The 26178-nt window shown below is 44.4% G+C and overlaps 1 protein-coding gene across 1 annotated transcript; it reads left to right on the top strand.

The window, feature by feature from the left end:
- LOC116853999 lies at positions 1-24760 on the top strand. Its single transcript, XM_032835425.1, has 11 exons — positions 1-50; positions 378-827; positions 1263-3738; positions 4206-5098; positions 11063-11280; positions 11362-11681; positions 11774-11948; positions 12023-12315; positions 12396-12776; positions 13551-13760; positions 13890-24760. Exons 1-11 carry the CDS (start codon positions 1-3, stop codon positions 14145-14147), a joined length of 5724 nt encoding a protein of 1907 aa, XP_032691316.1. The 3' UTR covers positions 14148-24760.
- The last annotated feature ends 1418 nt before the right edge of the window (positions 24761-26178 follow it).

The following is a 26178-nucleotide window of genomic DNA, read 5'->3' as shown; positions in this document are numbered from 1 at the left end:
ATGACGGAGGAGCAATCGTCGTACGTGCCGTTCAAGAACCGGCAGGTATTGTTAATTATGAAAGAAACATTGAGTAGATCTCTTGAGAAATATTGAGATATATCGACGAAATATTGAGATACATAGTCTGAGATATGAAAAGAATATATATTTCTCAAACTGTTAATTTTTTATTCTATGAAAAGGTTATTTATAGAACAGCAATAATTTTTTTACTAATATAATTCAATATTCTGTTCGTGTGCGCAAAACTATTGAATATAAAAGTGCAGTAACTGAATATGAACGACATTCTGTGACTCTCGTCTTCTCAATCTAGTAGAAAATAGAATTGTCTTTTCCGGTAAGGTCTCCCTCTTTCTCTCAATATTTCAGAGAAATTCATGCGAACTCGCGAGCCAAGACGTGGCATTCGATCTGGAGAAATATGGCCCCTATATCGACAAGATTCGAGCTCTCTTCGTGCCCAGCTTGGAATACAGAATCCGTTCATTGCTGGAGGAGTTCGTATACAGCACAGACTCGCGGTCGGCCGGGCGGTTTCCACGTTTCAAGAGACTCGTTGACGTGATGGCTACATGGAAGGGTCCTCTGAATAAAATCGCCGAATACGACGTCGGTACGATGGAGGAAGCAATCGGGAGTATTGTAAATTGCGCTTTGAAAGACGACCTGATCACCTGCTTCCTGGACTCCATCGTTCTACATCATAGATTAAATAAGATCTGTCGCGAGCTGGACGCGTTAGGACTCGAGGACAATATCTTGAGAAGCTGGAGCGTGTGGAACTTTGTCAACAAGAGGGATTACCGGGCAAATCGTTTCACGTGCGTTCACGGAGCGTTCTTTTTTAACCAGAATTAAATACGCCGAGTGGCTTGCAAAACGGTTTAGGCGCAATGAAGTTGGGAGCTCCTCAAACTGTCAATATTGAGAGTCACTGCTATGGGATTCTTGCCTAATAGTCAAATTATTCATTATTATTCTTATCTTATTATGTATTTCATTATTATGACTTATTATTCTTAGTTACACGATTAATTGTATTGTCATTGCATAAATCCGTCGGTGATGACTCTTAATTTTGACAGTTTACTGAGCTCCCAACTTCATTCTGTGCTTTGCATCCCGCTGTGCACATTCATATGCACATGGTTTCATTTCTCCGATTGATAAGTTTTTGGTCCGACTGAAGATTCATTCATCAACCGCCGGCAACCGCGTTTTTCATTCGCTATCGTAAAAATGTGTCGAACCGATAGGCATCCCGACGCTGCGGCGAATTGCAGCACGAATCCAAGCGTGACGACGCGCCACGACGCGGAAAGGCCGGCCGGGCGTGAAAAAGTTGTTGCGCCACTAAGAACGAGCGACATTTATTGCGCCGGAAGTGCCGAGCACGTGCGACCGACTGTCACGCCGGACTGTCGGGCGTGGGAACGTCGGCAGGACGTTCTCCTCGACTTGGATCGAGGTCTTCTTCGGCAGACAGAAGGTAATAATCAGGTGCATCCCGCGACTGGATCGCAGCGCGACGACACTGACGAAACGCGGGAATTTCTCGAGAAGAGATCTCGTGAGGCCGGGAAAATACGGAGCGCTTCGAAGCTGAAACTGATCGTGCGCAAGGTGCACCTGGAGAATTGCGGCTGTTCGACGCTCTCCGGACTTGTCGTCACTCGCTTGCTTCTACCTTGCAAGCCTGGCGACCTGATCGGTCGAATTTTCGAGGCCGACCCGTCCCTGACCGAGTCCTGCTTGATAGTGATGAGACGAAAGTTCCAAGTCAGCGTGAGCAACCTCTGCTCGTGTCTCAACGACGTTTTGGGCAAATTGAACGCTGAGGCGTCGCGTCTCACCATTAGGATGCTGCATCTCAGCTGCGAGATACGCCCGGGATATATCAGCTTCAAGTTGAAAAGTGACGCCGGCAGCCGTAAGTGCCTCTTCGTGGCGAGGATACCGATATGTCAAAACGTTCACAAACGCACGGCTCCACTTGATGTGACTGCTTCATTCTCCAGCGCAAAACTTAGGGACGAAACTGGAGGATCAGAATATTCAGGACAACATAAAGGTGTCGACATGGATTTCAATGATACATGTGTTGAACATGAGAGGGTAGGCGACACTTGCTGTTCACAGTTGGACCATAATTTAGCAGAAGATATGATAGCAGACAGATCGCAAGACAGGGTGAAAAATATAGAAGGAACTTCGCCTCTGTGCTCGATTAATGAGAACAGTCCAAAGCGTGATTATGAATTTAGAATTTGTCCTCATAACAAATCCTCCGAGAAAATTGTTGAGACAATGTCTGACGTGATGTCACGTACTGATCCCGAGAAAGGAAACAAGGAGCATTGTGAAACTGCGGATTCAAATGATTGTGACAGGAACATGAGAGAAAATAGGAAGGAAATTTTTGGAACAGACAATTGTACTGTGAGGAACGACGAACCTACACGATTAGCAAACGATACTAATTGCACGTGTCTGCCGTACGGAAATCCCGCAGAAACGAAGGTTGAAAACATTGTCAGCGACAGAGACATGGATGGTTCGTCGCAGAGTGCGGATCTCGACTGGACGAGTTCGTCAAATAAGGAGATGGATTCGGAGAGCACAGTTTGTAGTCGCGCTAACACGAGCAGTATCACGTCGTTCGTGCAAGATCCCGAACGTGACAAGCAATTGGTGGAACTGAATTGCAATCGTTTTTTAAACAATAACGTCGCAAAGATCGACGAACGGCCGAGTACAGTGGACGTGGATTTGCTGGATTCATCGAGAGCGGAGGTCGGATGCGAGTCTAATTGTTCCTGCCGCTACGACGACTTCATAAACATCACCGTGATCGGTGACGTGTCCGAAGGAAATGTTCGTCTTGCGACTTACCGAGATCAGTCGGAGGCAACGAAGCCTCGAGACGCGATCGGAACGACGAAGATCTCGTCGGGCAACTCAAAGGGCAACAACACGATTTCCGTGCAGACGCCTCGACTGCAGGTGTCGTCGAAGGGTATCAGTGTGGACATTAGTTTCCCACACACTGCAGCTCGGTTGGCTTCCGACAGGAGTATATCGAGCGACAAGTGCAACGGAGCGACGGACTTACCCGCTCAGTCCTTAGCAGTTCCGCAGAAAGAAGACGTCATTTCTCACAACGGGAGTGAAGAAGTTCTCAACATGGTCGGCAGAACTCGCGGCTTTATTAGACCGCCGAGTAGACGCACCGTGTCGAAGCGGAAGCTTCGATCGAACGCAGACCCGAGACAGCTCGGCGTCTGGACGGAGGAAGATCCTCGCGATCACTCGACCAGCTTGGCTTCCAACACGTCGCCCACCTGCCGTTCGTTCGTGACGGATGAAACGAGGAGGGACAGATTCCAGAATTCTCGCGGATTGAGGAAGCTTCGTCTTCGTTACGTGCGCGCGGCCTCGTCGAGTGGTGTTCGCAGCGTGACTTCCGTCACGACGATTAAGTACCGAACGACGTCTCGCAAGAGGCAGAATGGCTATTCTGCCGATGCGCGACAAGAGGTGGCATTCGCGACAAGTCGCTTCCGCAGATCCGTCGACAAGTCTGTCCGCTGGATGAAGCGTCTGGTTCGCACCAAGCTGGCATTTTTCAATCATAAACGAGCCAAGACGGCGAGTACGTCGAGAACCTTCTGGGAGAGCGACGAGTGCGCCGGAGATGTCGAGAGACGGACAGCTGGAACATACATCGGACAGGTATCCCGATTAGATATTAGTCCTATGGTCCAATTGATCCCATTCAGTTGTCTTCTTCTTACCATCTATAGCCGAGAGCTTCAATTTCATCAACCAGAATCACTTATCTGCTTTGTATAAAGTGACGAATCATACATGAAGAGAATATTGTACATGATAATTTTTATTATATTTATGGTAATTTTTACTATGTCTTTTTACTGTTCATGGTCACTTTTACTATGTCTTATTATAATTTTCATCACAGTGTCATACTTCTCGGTGTACTAAAACTATATTGTAATTTTTACTACAATATTCTCCCCGTGAAAATATTTATTCCTTGTTAATATTTTTCTATTTCCACAAGATTGTGAATTCTATCTTCGAGGTCAAAGATCCTCCTTTAAGTTGATCTCTTTGTTTACTTTGGAAATTGCGCCTTTAGATATTGCGAATTTATAATTTTTTCACTGATTCTTTCGCAGGGTTGCTGCGTGACTTCGTGCTCGAATCCTGATTGTCGCGGACGAGGCTGTACGATATCGCACGTCGAGTCCTTGGACGTGACGCCGCCGTGCCGCAGAAATTGGGGAGAAGAAAAGAGCGAGGGTGGAATGAAGCTGCGCGACCGCAGATTGGCCGGCGGCAGCGAGGTCCTGTCGAGCTTCCGCTCGATCGTTTCCCCGTGGTCTTATGATTTGTTGACTTCGGCACCCGAGGATTTCGAGGCACGGGAGTTGGTTGGCGGCAGTCGACGGCGTCTCGGGAAAGACGAGACCGAAAGCGAACGGGACTTCGCAAATCGCAAGAAGAACTCCCGTGGCCGCGATTACGGGAATTACGAGGAAAGTATAACGATTTCCCTGCGATCGGCCGCGATGTCTCTCGCCAACGGTGATTCTGCGGAACATCTTGAGCGTAGCAGACGCGAGCAGCGGAAGAAACCCCGTGACGGCAAGCCACGTGGTCGAGATCGGCGGGCAAGTGAAGAGACACAGGCTGGACGACGTGGCGACCACTGGAGGAGAAAGCCGCGCGAGATTAGAAAGGCTAATGATGAATTTTCAGAACTGTCGTTCGCGAGAATAGAAGGAGCTAAAGCTCGCAAACGATCGCATGGCGTATCGAGATCGAGGAATGCGAAGAGACCATCGTCTTTAGGGGAAACTCGGGAGACAACCCGGACGGGTGCGACGATAGATCGTTTACGCAGGAGACGCGTGTTCGCGCTTTTGGCCGACACGTGCCACGATTGCGCGCGCGATCTCGACCTGGAGTTCGAGTCCGCGCTGTCGCGATACGTGGACCTCTGCAGAAATGTCAAACGTTCATTGATGAGGACGCTGTGTCCGAATGATGTTTACGGGATTAGCGCGCCGTCGACGCACGGTAGCGACTGGTGAAGGATTTACCGCGACGTGATGACGTCGCGTTTGATTCAGGCCGTCCTGTGACGTTGTCAAGTAATATTGTTCATATACATCGCGCAAATAATATTCACAACGTTAACGGCGTTTTGCAGAATGTTCAGTGCCGCGATCGCGGCACGAAACTGATTTCTGTGTATTTGTTTTTATGCTGAAAGTTTTATGTTGAAAGTAATCCAAGTATTTCTTCAGAACTACCAATTACTTGTGTGCGCAGAAACGTTCTCTAGTGAGAACAGAATTATTGTATTAATGTTCCAATTGACTATCATTTTATCGCCTTTGACGCGCTATAAAGGTAAAGCGGGAAATCACGATGACGTCAAAATGACGAGAAAATGATCGAATCGTGATTACAAAGCGAGTCTTTTAAGTTCAATTACTAGCCGTTACTTGAAACTTGCCTGGAGTTAGATTTGAACTTGGAGTTAGATTTGAATTTTTCGTCTGAATTATGTAACACTTGCGACATTACGTTTGTGATCGCGATTCAGCAGAAGAACTTATATCTAACTCCAAATTCAAATCTGAATATTTCAAGTGAGGCAACTCAAATGACTATTAATACGAGCCTTAGTCGTTTTCTCGTAATCTCGGCATCATTTTCATGTCGTCCTAATGTTCTGTTTTGCGAGATAGGATTAAAAATCTAGATGGAGATTATTAACTGAAATGTGTGTCGATCTGGCGTTGATTTGATTGTTGACCGGCGACAAGATTGCTTTTTTATCTCGGATATTTCGGGGACGTGAGAGACCAGGCGTGTGTCGTGTATATGAGGCTTTAAATAAAAACGTTACGTCACATCAATAATCCCGCGAGAAGATCCCCTATTCGTCTTTTCGCCGACTCTGACGCGAAGTAAACGTGCGATGGTGGGCGAGGGTGGAAAACGCGGTGTGGTGGAGGCCGCGAAATAAATATCAGCTTGCAAATTGTCGCGAAGAGGGTAAAAAGGTACTCTGTCCGACGCTTGTTAGAGCCGCGGGAGTGCTATAAGCTCGTCGGCAAATCAATTCTCCTTTATGGATTACGGTATTCCCCGCAGGCGGCCGTTCGCACGCGCCGGAACGATAGTGAAATCCAAGTTATTTGGGGCATACTGACGCCGAGGAGAAGATAAAGTATTGTACCAACCATTGAGAACAGCAGCAGCATCCGTCCCTCCGGGCAGATCGATATTTCCTGGCAACCAGCGGAAAAGGGTGCCTAGCCCCGATCGCTCCTCTGTTTGTAACAATGCGAGTCGGTCACCGCGACGGGGGGACGACTCGCCGTTGTCGACCGAGCCGTTTCTTAATTTCTCGGCGCTTCCCTCACACGGATTACCGGAATACGTCTACCGATTGGAGCAGCCGTCGTTTTGCGAATCCGGGATCAGTCATTGCGGAACCCGAGCGTTTGAGGGAAGCTTGTTCCTCGCAACCCTTCGGAAGATTTGACTTGACGAATCGACCGATTCCTCAATCTGCCATTGCGATATATATCGAACGGCGCTTTGAGGTCGCTCGAACGAGGAAAGATTTTCGACAGGAAGTAAATGACGCGGAACGCAGCCTCCTTTTTCCACCCTCGAGCATTAGAAATCCAACCCCTCGGGTCCATCGTTTCTCGCTCTCTCTCTTTCTTTCTCTCTCTCTCTCTCTCTCTCTCTCTCTCTCTCTCTCTCTCTCTCTGTCTATCTCTATCTCGGGACACCAATGGACTTAAAATCGTAGCTTATACCGATCATGCGTAGTCCGATTAATGCATTAACGTTAACGGTGTCGCGATCGTTTTTCCTGTGTGCCGCGTTTTGTTGTTGCAAAACTTTCGCCCGGGGGTGCAGGAGGCTCCGCCTGGGGTCGATCTAAAGGGGGTTGCGAGCCTCGCCGATTGGCCAGTGATATCGATGCGTCGCGTCGCTGGGCCAATCGCGTCGCCGCGCTGGGATGCGCTGACGCCGTGACCAGAAGTCAACTTTGTTGCTGCCGCCGCCGCCGCCGCTACCACCCGCGCCGCCGCCGCCACCGCCGCCGCCGCTGCCGCCGCCGTCGTCGACGACGACGACGACGACGTCAGGCGACGTCGACGACGTTCTCCGTCGCGTACCCCGCGCTACCGTTACCCAGTCCGCACGTAACCGTATCTGGACTTAATTATTGGTGAGTCCTGCGAGTCCTCCGGATATCGTCGCGTTTTCCGCTTCCGGCCGTGCTCGACGACATTCCGGCGGGTATTAGGAGAGGATCGCGAATAATGATCTCATTGCTCGCGATTCCATTTTGCTCGCGAGCGAGATCCAGGCCGAACTCGCGATGCGCGCCTTCCACCAGGACGGCCTGTCGGAGAGCCGTCGAAGTGCCGACGAGATCGTTCTCTTTTCAGTGAAACTTTTCAGTGAAACGACCGGGGGATGATTTTGAAATTTCGGCACGAGAGCCGTAGCTCGCGGAGTGACGTTCCCGCTCGCTTTCGATCTCGCGCGGAAACGGTGACACGGCAAATTTGCGCTTGAGCCTCTTTCCTGTCGTCACTCGCGATCGAGTAAAATTGAAAGAGAAACGGTGGCGAAGTTGCCTTTCCTTTGATTCGTTTCTCGCCGGAAGAATTGCGAGCAGCCTCTAGATCTTCATCTTCGCCGGGAGCCTTTGATTTGGAGCTCTAGTATGAGTGGTGAGCTGCAAAGTGCTGATTTCGTTCGCGCAATTATCAGAGTGATGCGAGCACACCTTCTGTGCGGCGATGTCGCACTTCGTGCGCTCCTCTCCGCGGTGTGAAAAAATCGTGGAATTTCTGAGGAGTCTGAAAAAACTCTTGGACAGTGCTGGCTGGTGATTTTCAGACATGTGAAACCCATCGCACGACAACTGGTCCCACTGGGTATCGACGCTTCAGGCACTTTCTCCGCGCACTGTCATAATAAGTTTATCTCGACTTGGATTACGCGAATGCCCGAGGCTGCGGGATGTCACGGCGCTCGTTTGCGCCATTCTCGCGTCGATTAGACGCGAATTGAGTTTCCGCCACATAAATCTGCTTTCACGATTAAGATTCTCTTTGGACATCACGGCGGATTCTATCGCCATTAGCGCCTCTTGTTCGTTAAAATGGACTTGGTTTTACCGTGCGATGCTGCTTCTGAATATTTTATCATTCTCTTCATATCTCCTCATATCCTCGTATTTTTATCGTTCACTTATATTCGTTCGATGTAATTAATTATCCACTTATCACTCTCTTCATGTCTACATACAAAGAAAACGATCACAGAATATCAATTGCACATTGTTTCGTATTTTTTATTACCCATAATTCCTTGTCCAAGTTGTGGCCAAGGACAGCTTGAATCTTTTTTCTTAAATGGTTAAATATCGTCCGCATATATTTTTGAAATGCATTCTTCTTTCTCTCTCTTTCTCTCTTCAGAATTAGTTTTCACATCAGTGTGAAATGTGATGAGGTACAAAGTCACGACGTGGAGCGCGGCACCACGCCACCAGCCGAACCATCGCTTGATGTCCATTAAGTTGAGTCAGCATGTCCCATACTCGTTATTCCACCCCAATTCGTCAACCCCGTATTGTGCATTTTGTGCCTTTTGTCTGTCACGTGCCGTTTTAATATCCCGCAGCTATTGTCCCGCGATGCGCCTCTTTATGATCGGCGCAGCACTACCCCCGTAACGATTTTTGCAGACCGCACGCTCCATCGTGCGATATCGCGATAGACAGATATTATCCAGCGGCAACTGGCCCACGACTGCCAGATCGAAAATATAAAATGACGCGACACGCCGAAAAGATAGCTCTTCTCGAGTCAGACAGGCGAAGCTTGAGACACGGAAGTGTCGCGAATGAAGTTCCGCGTGCAGGTGAAAACAAAAACGCTGCGAACGAGTGAGATAAAGTTTAGTAGTACATTAAAGAAAGCAGCGAGAAATACTTCCGGTCAATTTTGCATTAACAATTCGGCCAGCAGCAAAATCACGCCTGTCTGTCGCCTTTAATTTTCTCACTTTCCATGGGTGACAAAGTCGCGAAAGTCCGTTGTATTTCTCGTGAGCGCGTACTACGTCTTGATTAAGGATAGACTCGATTAAGATTTCGCGACTTTAAGAAACGCGCCTCCGAGAAACTTTAAGTGAAAAATATGATCTCGGTGTACGGCCGTTGCTGTGCGTTTCTTCTCACAGTTTTCCACCCTCCGAAGATGCTCCCTCGAGAGTCCGGGGATTAGGGGTGGAGAGACTGCCACTCCAAATAAACACCCCTACCCCGGATTCCCTTCGTGCCGTATAAAGGATACTCCATACAGATATAGCGCAGACGGGAGCTATATGTGGACGAAACGAAAGTCCTTCCTTGCGATATCGACAGTGGCGGATAATTTAAGGGACTTCGAATTTTGATCTATTACCTGTCAGATTGCGAGCGCGACACATTTAACGAATTTCACGTGAGATTACGTGATCCATGCAAGCATAACAACGAAAGCTAAAGGAGTTTCCTTGCTGCAGGGGCTGCCAACACTAACACCGCAATTATACGATATTCCGGAGCAACTTTAATAATTGGAAAATGTCCGGATTCGCAGCGGCGGGTCTCGTAGCTTTTGACTCCTTCAGGACTAAAGCGGCGCTGAAGTTATCCGGGTAATGTAGCGCTCACTCGTAGCTACTAAGCTATTTTTAGAACGAACGCGTAATATCAGAATAAAGGATCCTTTATCTCAAATAAAGATTAAATCTCGTATTGCGAGTGTTCCGGGATGATATAGAAAGAACTAATTGTTGCGCTTGCTATGCGACTACTCTAGTAATATCTCCATTCTCGTGACATTGAATCGCGAATGTGCTTTACTTAGAATAAGGAGTCATTTCAAGATGGATAACAAGACAGAAATAAACGATTAAAGATATGTAAACAGGCTCTGCTGGTGTAAAGCGGGCTGCAACCAAAAAAGTTTAAATATAATGAACTTTGAGAACGTAGCCGATGGTTCAATGAGAGAACTTATTTTTTAATAATTCGTTCTTTTATTGGATCATTAGCTACCTTCTGAAGTTCATTGTGTCTAAATCGTTTTGCGACCTATTGTACATACAACTAATATAAGAGACATAATATTTCATTTCTCTCGCATTAGTTGCACATTAGCGGCACCTGTTTACATACTTGTCTACGCTGCAGATCTTAGCGCGTTGCTGAATTTCTTAAATACATGTCAAACGACGTGAATTAAAGCCGCAAGGAACGTGTAAAAGGAACTTCAATCAAATTACACGCTTGTACGTCTAGAAATTACACATCTGGACTTGTAAAGGAGTGTAAAAGGTGTTGTGCTTACATAGATGTCAGTACGAGGGATTACCTGTGCGTTTTGTTGGCAGGCGCTTAGTTGTGTGTGTCTCAGTGTCGCGCCTACCAGCGAAACGCACAGATAACTCATCATGCTGACCTGCATGCAAGTGTGACACGCTGTACGTTTAGGATGGAAGAAAAGACATTTGGATGTAAGTTGCATCCAATATATAACTTGTAAGGTATTCGTGTTGCGAGGAATACTCTTCGATGGCCGAATTGGTACAGCATCCTACCCTTGCAAGCGGGAGATTCTGTTCCGACTCCTGGCTGAGGCAGTGGTTTTTCGCAACACATAAAATGAGTAACAAAAAGTAATGCATGATTGAAGGGTCGGTTTGACGAAGACTGATTCGCCACGCACGATAGACCGGGAAAAATCGATCACATGCGTTTGATACTGTCACACATTGTTATCCTCTATAAATTTAACTTTATATTAGACATCGAGTAGCTTCTACAGCTCTTATATAGGCTCCTTTATAAATTAGTCGTAAATAATAAAAGTTGCCGAAAGATCATATTCGACCGCGCGAAAAGACGATCTTCCGACACGACATGATAATTCCGCAGATTTAGAAGGGGAACCGGTTACGAGGAGTTCGAAGGGCCGCGCGAGGGTAGCAAGGACAACAAGGGGTTCGAGGATGAGAGAGGATACAGCAGGCAGGCCTCGTTCGACTCGCTCCCGGAGCCGGAGAGGCCACCTTTGCGGCACATCGATACTTATTGCAAGCCGGAGTGCCCGTGCCTCTCGAAGAGGTACACCATCGCGACTCTGGCCTGTGTAGGTAAGACAATCGCACTCGGCGAGAACGCGAAGAGCAGCCGGTTACCTTGCGCGCGACTAACCGACCCGGCGGCATTCGCAGGCTTCGTCATTTCGTTCGGCATGAGGTGCAACATGGGCATGGCCAAGCTGGTGATGAAGAACACCACGAAAGAAGACGATAACAGCAGCATCAAGTTCAACTGGACGGTCGGCACGGAGAGCGCCCTCGACTCGTCGTTCTTCTGGGGCTATCTGGTCACACAAGTGCCCGGCGGTTTCTTGGCGTCTCTGTACCCCGCCAACAGGATATTCGGCGCGGCCATCGCGATATCTTCCTTCCTGAATCTCCTGGTGCCGGGCGCGCTGAATGTCGACCCCATTGTCGACATGTGCGTGCAAGTGCTGAAGGGTCTGGTCGAGGTGTGTACCCGGAAGGACACAGAATACAGATATCTGCGCGAGTGTCGGTCGCTGAGGCCGGTAGTAACGGATAAACATTGGTTTCTCCGCAGGGCGTTACGTATCCGGCGTGTCACGGTATCTGGAAGTATTGGGCGCCGCCTTTCGAAAGATCGCGCCTGGCCACGCTGGCATTTTGCGGATCGTATGCCGCGATGGTGATAGGAATGCCGCTCTCGGGTTACCTGAGCGCCTGGTTCGGCTGGACCGCGTCGTTCTACTTTTACGGTAAGCCGGACACTCGTCGCACGAGTTCTTGATCGCGCCCATAACGACGCAGCCGACGATGATGACGTTCGCAGGCGTGTGCGGCTTGATCTGGTACTGCTTCTGGCTGTGGCTGGCGTTCGAGAAACCGGCGAAGCATCCCAGCATCTCGGCCCGCGAGCTACGCTACATCGAGGACTCGCTCGGGCAAGGCCAGGCGCAAATGCCCGTACCTACGCTGACGACGACCCCCTGGCGGAAATTTCTCACCTCTATGCCCGTATACGCCATCATCGTCGCTAACTTCTGCAGGTCCTGGAACTTCTACTTGCTGGTGCTCTTTCAGCCGCGTTTCATGCACGAGTCTTTCGACATGCCCCTCGTCGAGGTAACGATATGGCGAATGGGGGAGTGTTCACTGTGACCTTTTTAATGGCACGTTCACGACTACGTAACGCATTTCGACAGACCGGGGTCATCGGCTCGCTGCCACATCTGCTGATGACGATGATCGTGCCGTGCGGTGGCTTGCTGGCGGACTATCTTCGTAAACACGGTATCATGTCGACGACGAATGTCAGGAAGGTCTTCAACTGCGGCGGCTTCGGCATGGAGGCGCTCTTCTTCTTGGTGGTGGCTCACGCGACCACATTCAGGAGCGGCACCGCGGCCACGATCGCTCTCGCGATCGGCGTCGCGTGCAGCGGTTTCGCCATCTCCGGCTTTAACGTCAATCACCTGGACATCGCGCCTAGATACGCGAGTATCCTGATGGGTATGTCCAACGGGATCGGCACTATCGCCGGCCTGCTGGTTCCTTTCTTCGTGGACGCAATCACGGCGAAGAAGGTATGGCAAAAAAAAGGCAGTTCAGATTTTAAATAGATCAAGAATAAGTTTACTTTGCAATGTATATTTAGGCGTGCAGTATAATTTATTTTAAATGAGATAAAAAAGTTTTTATTCTTTCGGACATATATCTTAAATGTTTATATTTACTTTAGTGACTGAATACGGATATTTAAACTTTCAACATAGAATATATACAGAATATATACAGAATATAGAATATATATAGGATGAAGGATATAATTGCAACCACTTTGCAAGGAATTGTGACGATGGATCACAAAATACACTTAAAATACAATAAATCGAATAGAAATTGTTTGAAGGTCGTATCGTTTAATATGATTGAATTTGTCTTAATATTATCTACAACTTTTGTCATAGAGAGTAAAGATTTATGAGATAAAGATTAATTTCATTTAAAAAACTGGAGATGATCTTAAAATCTTGAAATCTATAAGCGACGAAGAAATATTTGAATATTGCATAAGCTCTTTCGAATTATACAATATTCATTTGAATCAACTTTCGCTAAAAATATTTATGGCGTTATCGAAGTGGTTTCAGTTACGTTGCCTTACTTTGTATATTTAATATAAGTATATATATTTTTTATGTGAAAGTAACTCAAATATTCTTTCTCTTATTTAAAAATTAAAACAGTAAAAAAGTCCAAAACTAGTTCTGGTCCGTATCCGGTCATTGGTACTTTTGCCTTAATGCATAAGAGAAATCAGCAGGATAGATAAGTAAAATATGAGAAATTCTGCGCAGGACGCTCAGAGCTGGCGGAATGTTTTCATCATAGCCGCGTGCGTGCACATCTTCGGGGTGACATTCTACGCGATCTTCTGCTCCGGCGAGTTGCAACCCTGGGCTGACCCCACTTTGGAGGAGCAGAAGGCCTGGAATCCAATGGACGAATTCAGCCAGGCGAAACCACCTGTTCCCCCGCCACCGAAGACTATGCAATCTGAGTTCATAGTAAGTACGTCTAAGTTATTCGCGTCTAAGTGTTACTTGTCCGAATTGTTGCTGAAGCATTGCAAAAATAGGATGTCCAGTGTGAGTTCTGAGCGAAAGACGCAAGGCGAATGAACCGTTTTCCTTCAGAAACAGCCGTCTCTCGAAGGAGCCGCCAATGACAATTGGAACACTTACGAGCAGCCAGCGCCGCCCGAGAACCACCTGTACGCGCGTCAGGATAAAGCCCCCGTGATAAGCTACGGCTCGACGGAGAGCAGCAGTCAAGTCAACAATCCGTTCCACTCGACGAATCCGTTTGCCAGCGACGTCAACGCTACCCTGGTGCAGCCGCCAGCAACGGACGACTACACGCACGACGTCATGCACAATCAGCAGTGGAATTGAAAATGGTTCATCTCCGGATAGATCCATCAGATCCGCGGAGGGCAGGCAGGTATACTGCCCTTCAGAGATTGTAGGTCGTTCGTATCATTAGCTACCAACCCAGATCATCAGTTCCTCAGATATGCCACGTCTTCATTAATGAAGCTCTTGTAATTGCAGGCCGCAAAGTTCAAGTTTTACAGTAGTGGAAGTGGCTTTATTTCCCTTGAGAGGAGGAGGAGGGGAGAGAGAGAGAGAGAGAGAGAGAGGTCTTGGAGAAGGTTTTACTTTCGTTATTGAAGAAAATGGGGAAAAATTTAAGCCCGATTTGGAAAGTTGCGTTATCGCCTTATCTTCTGTTTGGTCAGCCGGCAAAGAGTCGAAATAATAAGTTTCATCAAATAGACGAAACTTCTAAAAAAAAAAAGATGCGTGAGGTGATTTAAGGTGACTCCAACATATTGGAGTCTCTTGATGCTAGCCGAATTGCTTAACGTGTCTGACTGTGGCATATCTGAGGTCCACGTAAAAGTATAAATGAGATTTCGAGTATAATCTAGCACGATTCGGGATTCAGCGAATCGTCGCGGTTGCAAGCAAACGTTTGTGCGCATCTCTGAATTTCACGTTGAGGATTCTCGGCGAATATTCGTAATCGGGGAAAGGGGGAAGGGGGGGAGAAGATACGATATTTTCGTTGCGCGTAATACCTAAGAGTGCAGAGAATGGCGCTGTGAATGACCATGCGAGCGACTCGGTAACGAGACTAGAGGGATCATCTCGCGGCGTCGTGAAATCAAAGCGAGATCCGTCGATCGTAATATTTTTTACAACGGTTTTGTGATAAGAAATGGCCGGGCTGCACGTGGCCCGCCACTCGAAGAACGACAATAAGTCCACAGTCTTCAGTCGTGCCTAAACACATGTCTAAGGACCGTTTCTTTTTCTCTCTTATGCACTTCAATTGTTCATTCGTCGAGTTCCGCTCTCTCGCGGCGGATTCTCATCTCTGAAAGTAAATGCGAAAGTAAAGCGGCGAAATGAGCCTTACAATTAGCCGCGACGATATTTAATATTTTGCGAAAGTTTCGAGACTGAAGTATACACCGCGTCAAGTCACAGCTTCGTTCGTTGTGCCGATTAAAATACTCTGTAGGCGGGCAAATTTCGCGGGGAGGATGTTTCCTCGAGTTAAGGGAAGATTAGATCGCATCGATAGCCCAAGGAATTCCTTAGCTTTCGGTATCCTTTATTAGAATGCACGACATCCGCGTGTGCAATATTCGCGAACGTCCTTCCTCCCTGCAAAAGGGGGATCAATCAATCAATTAGAATGCTGCGCGTCGCGGCGAGCAGATCGAGGTCCCAAAAGCGACAATAACGTTCAAACCTTCGCAGACAATAATTCTAGGCGGACAATAATTGAACGGCGAGGTTTGAGAGAAATAGCAATCGCGAGACCTTTCTCGGTGCGCGCGACATAGCTCAATCGCTGAAACTTTTAGGTATTCCCGGTTTTTCTCGGTGACTCGGTCGTTTATTTACACGAGGTAATAGAAACATAGCAATAAAAAGGGGAGAGGGAGACAGGGGGTCGAAGAGAGTCACGCGAATCGACATCAAACGTTCATCGAAATTAAAGTTATACACGCAGAGACGCGCGACGTCTTGATGCACACTTCGATATAGTACAATTAAATTCGCAATAACGACGATATATATTGTCGATTTATGCACGGCACAGATACCCAAGGGAGGTAACTTTGAACTGTATAAATTCGGTAGCTGTACGTCTTGTGCGAGAACCAGTATTTTGGAATAATCTTGGACCTTCCGAAACGAAATATGATATTTTATAAAAGATGAAAAAACATTTATTTTTCATTACGTTACGCATTGTCCCGTTGAGCGGCGAGTCAACGACGATATCAATGAAAATCCAAAAATTATCAAATTAATCGTCACGAGAAAATTGATCAATCGTCACGAGACACTCGAACGTCGGCGATACTCGCAAGGTATCTGTGTCGTGCAGATATCACGCTGCTCTAGTGAGTATGAAAAGACGCAGGGGCGAGCAGAAAGAAGGTAGGAAAACGCGATTATCAATTGATTCTTCGTTAATCTTTATCGCGAGGAGCAACGCGCGAATCGCTCGGAAGATCGCAAAGCGAGACGAGACTCGCGCTCGCGAGTACAAAAAAAAAAAAAAGAAAAGAATCAGATCCCAAACAGAGAAATCTTCGCGCGGGAGTTCTCTCGATTCGCGAAAACGAAAATTCAGACCACACGCGCGTTGTGCGACTTAAAAGTATGAAACCTATGAAAGTATTTGTGAGAAAGTCGTAAACTGAATGAAAGTCCTCACGAAAGTACTATCATAATAAGCTATTAGATAGATATAAGCCGTGAAAATTAAATATATAAAGATGAAAGTAAGATCAAAGAATTAGGCAGCGAGACAAGAGGAAGCAGTATATTATATTATTGTCTAGATGTATTTCATATACATACGTATATATATATTATTGTGCATACATACACGATCTCTATGCAAGACACATACACATATACACAGACGTGTACTCATTCTGTACTAGATACATATAAATATATATGTATGCTATTCGCGATCGCGCATATGCATGCGCGATTGAAGGCGCAAACAGGATGTATACAAGGAAACGAAGTTGAAGAAGCGTGCTGTGCAATGTGCCGGTTTTCGGAGACGAATGAGGCGACAATGAGAATCGGGCACTCGAGCCGACGAGTTTTGACTAGTTTCGATCTTCTATACCGAAAATAGCATGCCTGAAGATATCCGAGTTGAAATTTTGATTCTACTTTCGAACTCAATATTTCACCTGTCGCGTATTTTGACACTCTGCAAGCTGTATCAACTTCTTTTAATTCCGTCTAACCCATCAGCCTTGCCGGCAAGTCCTCTTTAGAATTTACAAGTTGAATTTTGTGCGTTTTCTTTAAAGAATTCTACCTTCTATGTATATTATGCATACATTGGTCCTTTAGAGTATACAGATGTTGGAAAGTTCAGGTTGAAAATAGGGTTAAAATTTCGACTCGGGTAGATACACCGGCCTTTACATTGAACTCTTTTTTTGATCGACCAAAGTGCCTCTAAATGTGACTTGTAGACCTTTTCATCGACTCTCAGTCACATTTAGAGGCGCTTTTATCGATGAAATGGAGTTTATCGATATCAACAAGAGTCATTGGATAACTTCAGAGTTTAGAATAAAAACCGTCGAATATTTTTCTAATGAAAGTAACAATCGAGAGAGGGAGTTCCTACGAATTTCATCCCGGAGACGCGAGAGCAAAGCACAGGATTTTATTTGTCTTATAAAACGATGTTTTTGAACGAATATTATCTCGACAGAACCGACTGGTTTAATTACCAAGATATTTTACGTTAAAGCACTAAAAGGATCCACAGAAAAGAAACGATATATATATATATATATATATATATCGTGTGCAAGTGAATTTCGATGGAGGAGAGTTTTTGGAGATCATCCTCGCGCGTTTCTGCGGTATCAAAGATCGAAAACCACGTGGAAATTATTCGGCACGACTGCCCGATGAGAATTCCAAAACAATATGCGTATACACATATAATACAAATGAAATACACACACGGTGTATCAAAGCTAACGGCGACGTCGTAGCCCTGGCGAAAATGAGAGGCAAGAAAGAGTATCAAATGTCTAATAACGTTTTTCCTCTGTTTGCCCTGAAGAGATCCGAAACTCTCTCTTGTGCAAAAAAGAGTTCAGAGGTAAAGCGTTATTAGACACCATTTTCACCGGGGAGCGCAATCCTGTGCGTAAACTCACGAGTCGAGCAGCCGGGACTTTCCGTTAGCTGAGGATCCATGAAATTAGTCAATTTATGCGAGTCTTTTCAACGCGATGCACACACCGATATGCACGCGAAGCCGCGTGAAGTGTGCGCAAAGTATCGGCAAAGTGTCGCGTCTCGCGTTCGATAAGTAAGATTATAGTACATGTCGTGCGTTATGCGTTATTATATATTGTATACATACACATACGTTACTATATACACACCGGCGTGATGTGTCGTGACTGTGATTAAACACGCTCACGACGGCGACGTGTGTGTATGACTGATCGTTGCAGCGGGGAACGCGTCTCGACTCGAGTGGCGCGGTTCGTTCGTTACGAGAGGGACGTGAAGGGGGCGCGCAAGAGGCGCGCGCGCTTCAAGGCATTAATCTTCCCCGGGCGCTTCATCGTTAAGACAATAATACTTTTCCAAAGCCTGATGCACGTGTTACGATTCAGCAACAAAATAGAGTCTAATTGTTCGTTTGTTCGTTTGAGCTGTGTGCGTGTTTTATTGCAACGATACTCGCGCGTACGGAGTGTTTGGTCGCGTCCGGTGAACAGATCTCGAAAAGTTTCGCCACGAGAATCGATCGATTTCTCTAGGCAACATAGTTGGTGACAGAAAAGGAATTGTAGTAAAAATGAAGTGTCAATTAATTTACGGAATATGAGCTGATTAGTGGGACAGTTTTTTGGCGAATTGTACTTCAGAGTTGCAAGTGGGAGAGACCGAAGCTAGATGCCCCGTATATATCAAAATTTCGAAGTTATAATTCTTCAGATTCCTAATTGTTATGACAGATTAACAAAGTACAAACGTAATAGAGGCTGCTTTCCTTTATATGTCAATGCCCGCCACGCATATGCCCTATTAATCGCATATTTTGTTTTGTAATAACCAAAATACAAACTTGTAGCAACGTGGCCATCTTTTCTTAGTACTAAAATATGTATTCTGATTGGTAGTTCCGGAGTCTCCGCGAGAGATATCATAATCTTCCTGTTGACCTTCAATTATGGATCAACTTTACCTTGCCTATGTACTCGATTTCAACCATTTTGCAAATGAAAATTGCTTTTACGGAACGACATATCGTACATAAGAAACTTTACTCCAGCTAACAACACGTCGCTTGACTTTATTTACTCATAATGGGGAAAATATTAATAAAAAATTCCGAGAGGCTCACTTTGTTTCGAAATCAGTTTTTTCTGTTTCTCAACTATAACATTATTCCAATTTTGGTGGATCTCAGGGAGTACTATCTATGTTCTGAAAGGATCATTTCGCGATTTCGTATCCACTGTTTCTCTTGAGATAGGTACTGAGAAAAACACATAAGCAATATACTCTTGAGGCCATCTAGAAGCGCGGTCTCTCCTACAATAAACTTGAATTCAAGCAGATCTCTTTTGACTCAGCAGGATGCTCAATCGATTTGCAAGTTACAAAACGTTCTCGATTAAATTTTTTATTAGAAGGACAATCTGACAGAGCAAGTCGTAATCTCGCAAATTTCGTTGGAAAAATTTTCAATGGGAAGAGAGAAAAGGGGAGAAACATCGCTGCGTACTCCTGTTACCAAACACTCCGTACACGCAACGATAACAAATTTCACTCTTCGTGACATCAGTGACAATGCAGGGTGGATAATGACGGGTCGCGCTTAGAACGCTCGCATTAATGACGACACGAAACGACAATGATGCCGCAACGGCGGCGGGCATTTTTTTCGCGCGGTGCATCGACCGCGCCAAGCTTTAAAAAAGGCGCACACGATGATAGAAAGTCGGAAACACTTGCGACACACACAAAATTAATGACATGCGTGCGATAACTGTCATTTAACCGTTGCGCCGTCCGCGTCAGCGTTGCGTCCAGGGAGAAATGATTCGTTGTCGCGGATTAACGTTGGGAAAGGAGTACCTGAAACTCGGTCGGGGAGGTGATAATTTGCCTGAAAACGTAACGTGAAACACACAACAGCGAAATACTTTCCCTCGGCGTGCGTGGTCGGAAGCGAATCAATTATCATGTCGGCAGTCGCGGTGAAATATAAATACAAGATGCAGGAGGCGGGAGAGACGAGTGCAGGGACCGACCTGACGAATCGATTCTAGACTTGTAAAAATATCCTGTTCGGCGGAACATTTCGCTCGTTGCAACCAACTTGGCAGAATCATTTGATCCTCTAGACACTCGTATTCTAAGCAATTGCTTCTTTCTTTCATTATGTGTCACGATAATATCGCCCTTTATCTTTCGTGCGCTTCGCGTGTCTTGTCTTTAAATTTCACTCGACCTCAGTTCTAATCGCGACTCGTCCTTCATGCGGGATTAAGAGAGTGTTACGTTTTAAGGGTATCTATATATTATATATTCATCATTGTATCGAAGTAGTGACTGGCCTAACGTTATCCACGACTTCATTCACCATACCAGGAAGGCGGTTTCTATGTGGACTTGAGATATCGATAGATAATAATTATTACGAGAAATCTAGGATAAGTTCTAATGCTGTTCGAACAATAATACTGATACTGATATATATACATATATATATATTTACATATACATATATACATATACATATAATATATGTATAGCTCCAATAATAATTTACGACAATAAATAGACGGGACACGGGGTGGGCCGATACAGCCTGTAGATGCAACCGCAATTTGCTCGATGAATTCGCGAGAATGTCACAGAAAGAAGACGCACTTTTGCGATAACGATCATTACCGATCGCGAGATTTGTCGTTGGCGTTAGACTCGATTAGCATAGCTTTATTTTCGGCACACCCTGTAGCGCTTCGCAGCGACAATTAGCTTCATACAGCAGACTCCATTTGCGCCATTCCCTGAGCATTGCGACACCGGGAATTTCCAATCGTATGCAGGCGCATCATGTCTGAATATTCATATATTATTGATTGTTTAATCGGTAAGTCAGCAACGATGCTCTAAACCTGCCGGTTTGTCTGTTTGAAAAAAATTTCGATTAACGTAAAGTTTAACCTTAAATCAACTAATCTCTCGATCTGCAAGGAAACTTTTAGAAACATAATATTTAAAGGAAATGCGTAAATTTATTTTTTCAAAGGATTTATTTGTGTAAATTTATTTTTCCAAAAGTTCTATTGTGCAAATTTATTTTTTTCAAGAAATATCTTCCAAAGGATTGAGCGAAAATTAAGTCGGAATTTAGATACCTATGTCTTCGTTTTAGAGGGTTTTATTTTATATTAATCTATTATTTATCTTTTTACATTGCTTACTTAAATGTGCTTTTATTACGGTTTTTGGATTGAGAGATTACCCAAGTGTTTTATATTAACCTGTTATTTATCTCTTTACATTGCTTACTTAAATGTGCTTTTATTACGGTTTTTGGACTGAGAGATTACCCATAAGTGTTATTTCTTCTTGTTAGAGATGACTAGTGGACACTCGGAGTGATCGTATCGATGCCACGCGCATCATTCGCGCTATACTAGCTGAACGTAAAGCTGTCAAACCGACAGGTATTGACAGATAAGCTGTCTTGGAGCATCGTCACCGAACAATTAACAATCATGATGCGCGAATATTCAGACATGATGCGTCTGATTGCAAATTTCCACGTCAATGCACAGGGAGCGCAGAAATGGAGTCTGTTGTACACGTAGTCGAGATCACAGAGTTCTCTATTTGCTTCTCGCAAGTTTTACTAGCGGTATGCGAGCGAAAGAACATTTTACTGAAAGAGCGTCCTTTTATTTTTGCTGGTGTGAAAGAGAGATATGAAAGTTCGTGCTTGCCGTTAGAGGAGGACTTGTTCGTGTGTGTTTCGCGTGAGATTGAAACGAGATGGAAGGGACGCAAAAATATGATGAGTGTATTCACGTTTTCTTGTTAGAAAACTCATATATTTTTGTGAAGAGTTTGCATGCGGACATTTTATTGTTCCACGAACGACAAACGCGAGAAACGGGGAAGGGCAGACTCAGATGTACTCCACACAACACAACATTTAAAATCGGGACATAAGACGTCTGAAAGATGTCTTAAAGACGTCTTATGTCCCGATTTTGGACGTTGTGTTGTGTGGGACATATCCTTACGGGAACTGTAAACAAAACCTACATGAATGATACAATAATTCGTGGAATGAGTAAAATAATGCATATTTTGAGTTATGGACCCTAACAGCACAAACATCCAAAGGACATGCAGAGTATGTCCTGAGGGTGTCTTGGGGACGTTTCTACGTCTTCAGGACATTCCTGGGACGTCCCCAGAACACCTTGTGTTGTTTTGGGAAATACAGATACCGTAAATTCGATATCATATCTTTCTCCAATCCAGAATGGCGGAAAAAAAAAAAGAATCGTATACACAATTAAACGGGATTTGTTTTGATGACTGGATTTTCCTTTGGCAATATTTAACATACACAATTTGTCACGAGCTACATAGCATAGGAAAACAATGCGCTTATCATCATAAATTCGTGCTTAAACATTCTCGCATAAATACAATTTACAAGAGGACTTACCATTACATCAATTCAGTTGCGCCTTTGTGATTCTAATAGTCACGATGAAAGTGCATTATACTTACCATTCTGGAAGAGAACACAAAAGCACTTAACGGTTTACGGTATGGAACCACTTCTACTTATATATTTATATATACATATATACATACAATACACGCACAGTATGTTCGTACATGTATGTATATATCATACGCAATATGTACAATGCTATATACATACAAGCATTCATAGATCGTCGCTCTATTTGTATATCCTCACAGACGTGTAATTAAACGATAGTAATTTGCGCATCTCGATTAAACATGTTTACGAAAGTGTATCAATTATTACTATACTGACAATAACGATAAAAGTTCGTGAAATAATGAAAGTAATATGTTGTAAAGACAATAAGTAGGCAGAGAAAAGTTTCAGAGATATATATATATATATATATATATATATATATATATATATATATATACATATTATATTATAATATATTGTAAACCACTTGTGAAACTCTTGAAAAATTTGCGCGCGTTACGTTCGCAAGAAAGTTACACCCTCAACAACATAATGTACATTTCCCCGCTTGAGTTTGATTTGAAAGGTGCAATTGGGAGATTTTATTCCACACACATTGTTAGAAGTGCACATTTTGTTGATGCGCCCCGTCGGCGGGGAGAACACTGCAAGAATTTCATGCCGCGAATACAAATTGCACTTAATCAATAAGTGTTACATACGACTAAGCTTTCGATAGCTCGATGTCACGAGTGTCAAGACTAGCGAACTTCCTCATTGTTACCACTTCCGTTTTGTGGGATTTAGTACTCGTAGTTACCTCCGGAATATGCTCCTCACGAGTGGAGATCCGAGGAGGCTTGTTTTGCGTTACGCGGAATGTCTCGTCGTTTAGTGACACTGCAATTACCGACTACTGTAATCGCAAAATTGAATCACGATTGCACGAGCGTTCTGTACAACCGACGTGCTGTTCGACAGTTGCGTTTCCCTCGGCCGTTTGCGTTTTACGATCCCAACGACGAGACTTTATCTTTGCGATGCGTTTGATCCACGAGCGCGAGAAGCACTTATTTCCGCGTTGTGCGTTGTACGTTGTTTTCCATGGTATGTCTCGCTGGTTGAGAAATACTGCGTTAAAGCTTAGCAGACAATAATACGATGTTAGCTATGTATACATATATTATATATATACATATATATATGTACACATTTGTTAAGAATATTAACGTGACTAGGATTACGCGTGAATCAAAGGAATCTGTTCTTCCGCGCTGTGCAAATAATTAGTGGCGTTAATGATGGCGCGCGCGTACACATACACACGATCGTGATTCACACGTCTTCATGTTCAGAGACCTCTCTCCGACATATAGGGTCGCCCCCTAATGAGCATTCATTGAAGTCAACCGGTCTATCGTCGATCCTCTTCCAATTCTGCCTGGGCTCTGTCCCGAAAGAGTCTGCTAAGTCCTAATTGGCTTCAATTAATGCCTGCCGCGATGGCACACACAGTAGACAGCATCGTAAAGTTGGATGTTTAGTGATAATGTCTCATTCCCCGTTCTCATTGTGGAACGCGAAATTAATTGGCTGACGAATAGAGATCACCATCGAGAGACGAGCATCCATCGTTTGCGCGATTCTACTCTGTACATTGTCACGAAAACTCACTCTTTACGAGAACAATTAACACACACACACACACACTTCGAGCGTTTTCTAACGATCTTCGAAGCGAGATGTACACGCGTCTGTACACGGTGCGAAACTCGAGACTATATATATACATATATATATATATTTTGATCGTTTATATTATAGTAGGCCTGTGCTCTATATACGTGTAGTCGCATATTAGAGATTATTGTTACACGCAACGCGGTGCAATCTGGTTTGTTACTGAATTATGACATACAATAATTATTATGTAAAATATGTATATGTATACTGTAATTTTCAGTGTATTATGTAATTAAAACACAAGAAAGAGAGAGAGTGAGAGAGAGAGAGAGAGAGAGGTAGATAGATAGATAGAGAGGAAGAGAGGCAGGAAAGGAGAAAAAGAGATAGAGATATCGGCAAGATATTGACAATAAATCGTAAGCCGATCTTTTTCAAGACTCGTTCCTCCTCTGGATCTTCGATTAACAAGCTCGCGCTTGCGGAGAGAAGCACGGGCGTAATAATAAATGCAACGATCATGGTAAGAAGACTCACTTTGCATTCATTTCGCATTTATTTCTTGTATCGCACGCGAAGAACGCGACCGCGTCCTACAAAATCTCATGAATGAACAGCAAAAGAAAGATGAGAACGCCACCAGCATAAAAACATCCGTGCTGGGGCAAAACATGAGAATAATTTTTCCATCCTTGCTCAACTGGAGACGGCTGCTAATCGGCACTAACAGCCACAGATATGCCCTCGTTCGCGTTTATCGTTATCGCGGAGATCGTTTGTCGCGCCTTGACACCTGCCGCATTGTCGTACATTTGCATATCGTCTCGTGCGTGTACATAATAGCTACCTGCATGCTATATTTCCTATAGCGTTCACCCGATATTGTAGAGTAAAGTGCACCGATGTGCAACGAGCTCGGGAATGATGGTTAGACGTTTCAATCGATCCTTTCGTCAAACGCACGATTTAAGTGTTGGGTAATTAATGTCGCGACAAAAATATTAACTGTATATCCAAGGCTGTCATGCAATATAATTGTATTAAAAGAAAAACAAGATTCGTGTGCCGGATGTTCAGCGCGTGTAATTTCAGTGTGGCAGGAGATAACAAAATATTAAATTGAAATATTAAAGCGGTAAGTATATCAACTCATAATTTTCAATAAGCTGATTTATTTTTGCATCTTCCGCGCTTTAAAAATGTGTATCAGCCGGTTAGTGTTGGAACGATGGTATAGATGGAATAGATGGTAATTCGAAAAGGCTGATTTCGGTGAAAAAAAACCGCAAGAAAGAAAACTTTCAAGCTCAACAAATAAATAGTATTCTATCGCTTTTGCGATATGCGACCGAACGTTCTTCATCAGTAAAACAGAAAACACTCCGAAATTTTTAATATCATTTTTCACAGGTTTTATGTGTTATAGCACCTTTTCCCTAAGTTAAGTAAATCATATTTGCATCCTCGGCAGCATTTTTTTCAATTAGAAGACAAAAAATGCAGTGTCTAATGCTGCTTGTCGGACTCTACCTATATTATTTTGCGAGCTTATATCAGCTTCGCTAAATTATATAGCGCATTTTAAACCTTAAGGTTGGCACTACAAAACCCACTAAACGGCAAAAAGATATCTAAATTTAAAGCGGTGTTACGATTGATTAAAAACACCGAATTAATTTACGTACCTATATATATATATATATAATTTTTTTTAATCAATCATAATACCGCTTTAAATTCATATATTTTCTTGTCGTTTAGTAGGTTTTGAAATGCCAGCCTTAAGATTTAAAATGCGCTATAACTTGACTAAATATATATATATATATATGTGTGTGTGTGTGTGTGTGTGTGTGTGTGTGTGTGTGTGTGTGTGTGTGTGTATAGATTCACAAGGAACATTTACCATACGACTATTTTCCTCACAAGGAGAAAGCTCACTTTGATAAT

The sequence above is a fragment of the Odontomachus brunneus genome, unplaced genomic scaffold (assembly GCF_010583005.1).
Source record: "Odontomachus brunneus isolate Ranch 3 - 2012 unplaced genomic scaffold, Obru_v1 Obru_scaffold_007, whole genome shotgun sequence".
NCBI lineage: Eukaryota > Metazoa > Arthropoda > Insecta > Hymenoptera > Formicidae > Odontomachus > Odontomachus brunneus.
This window is presented reverse-complemented; position numbering and strand designations above follow the sequence as displayed.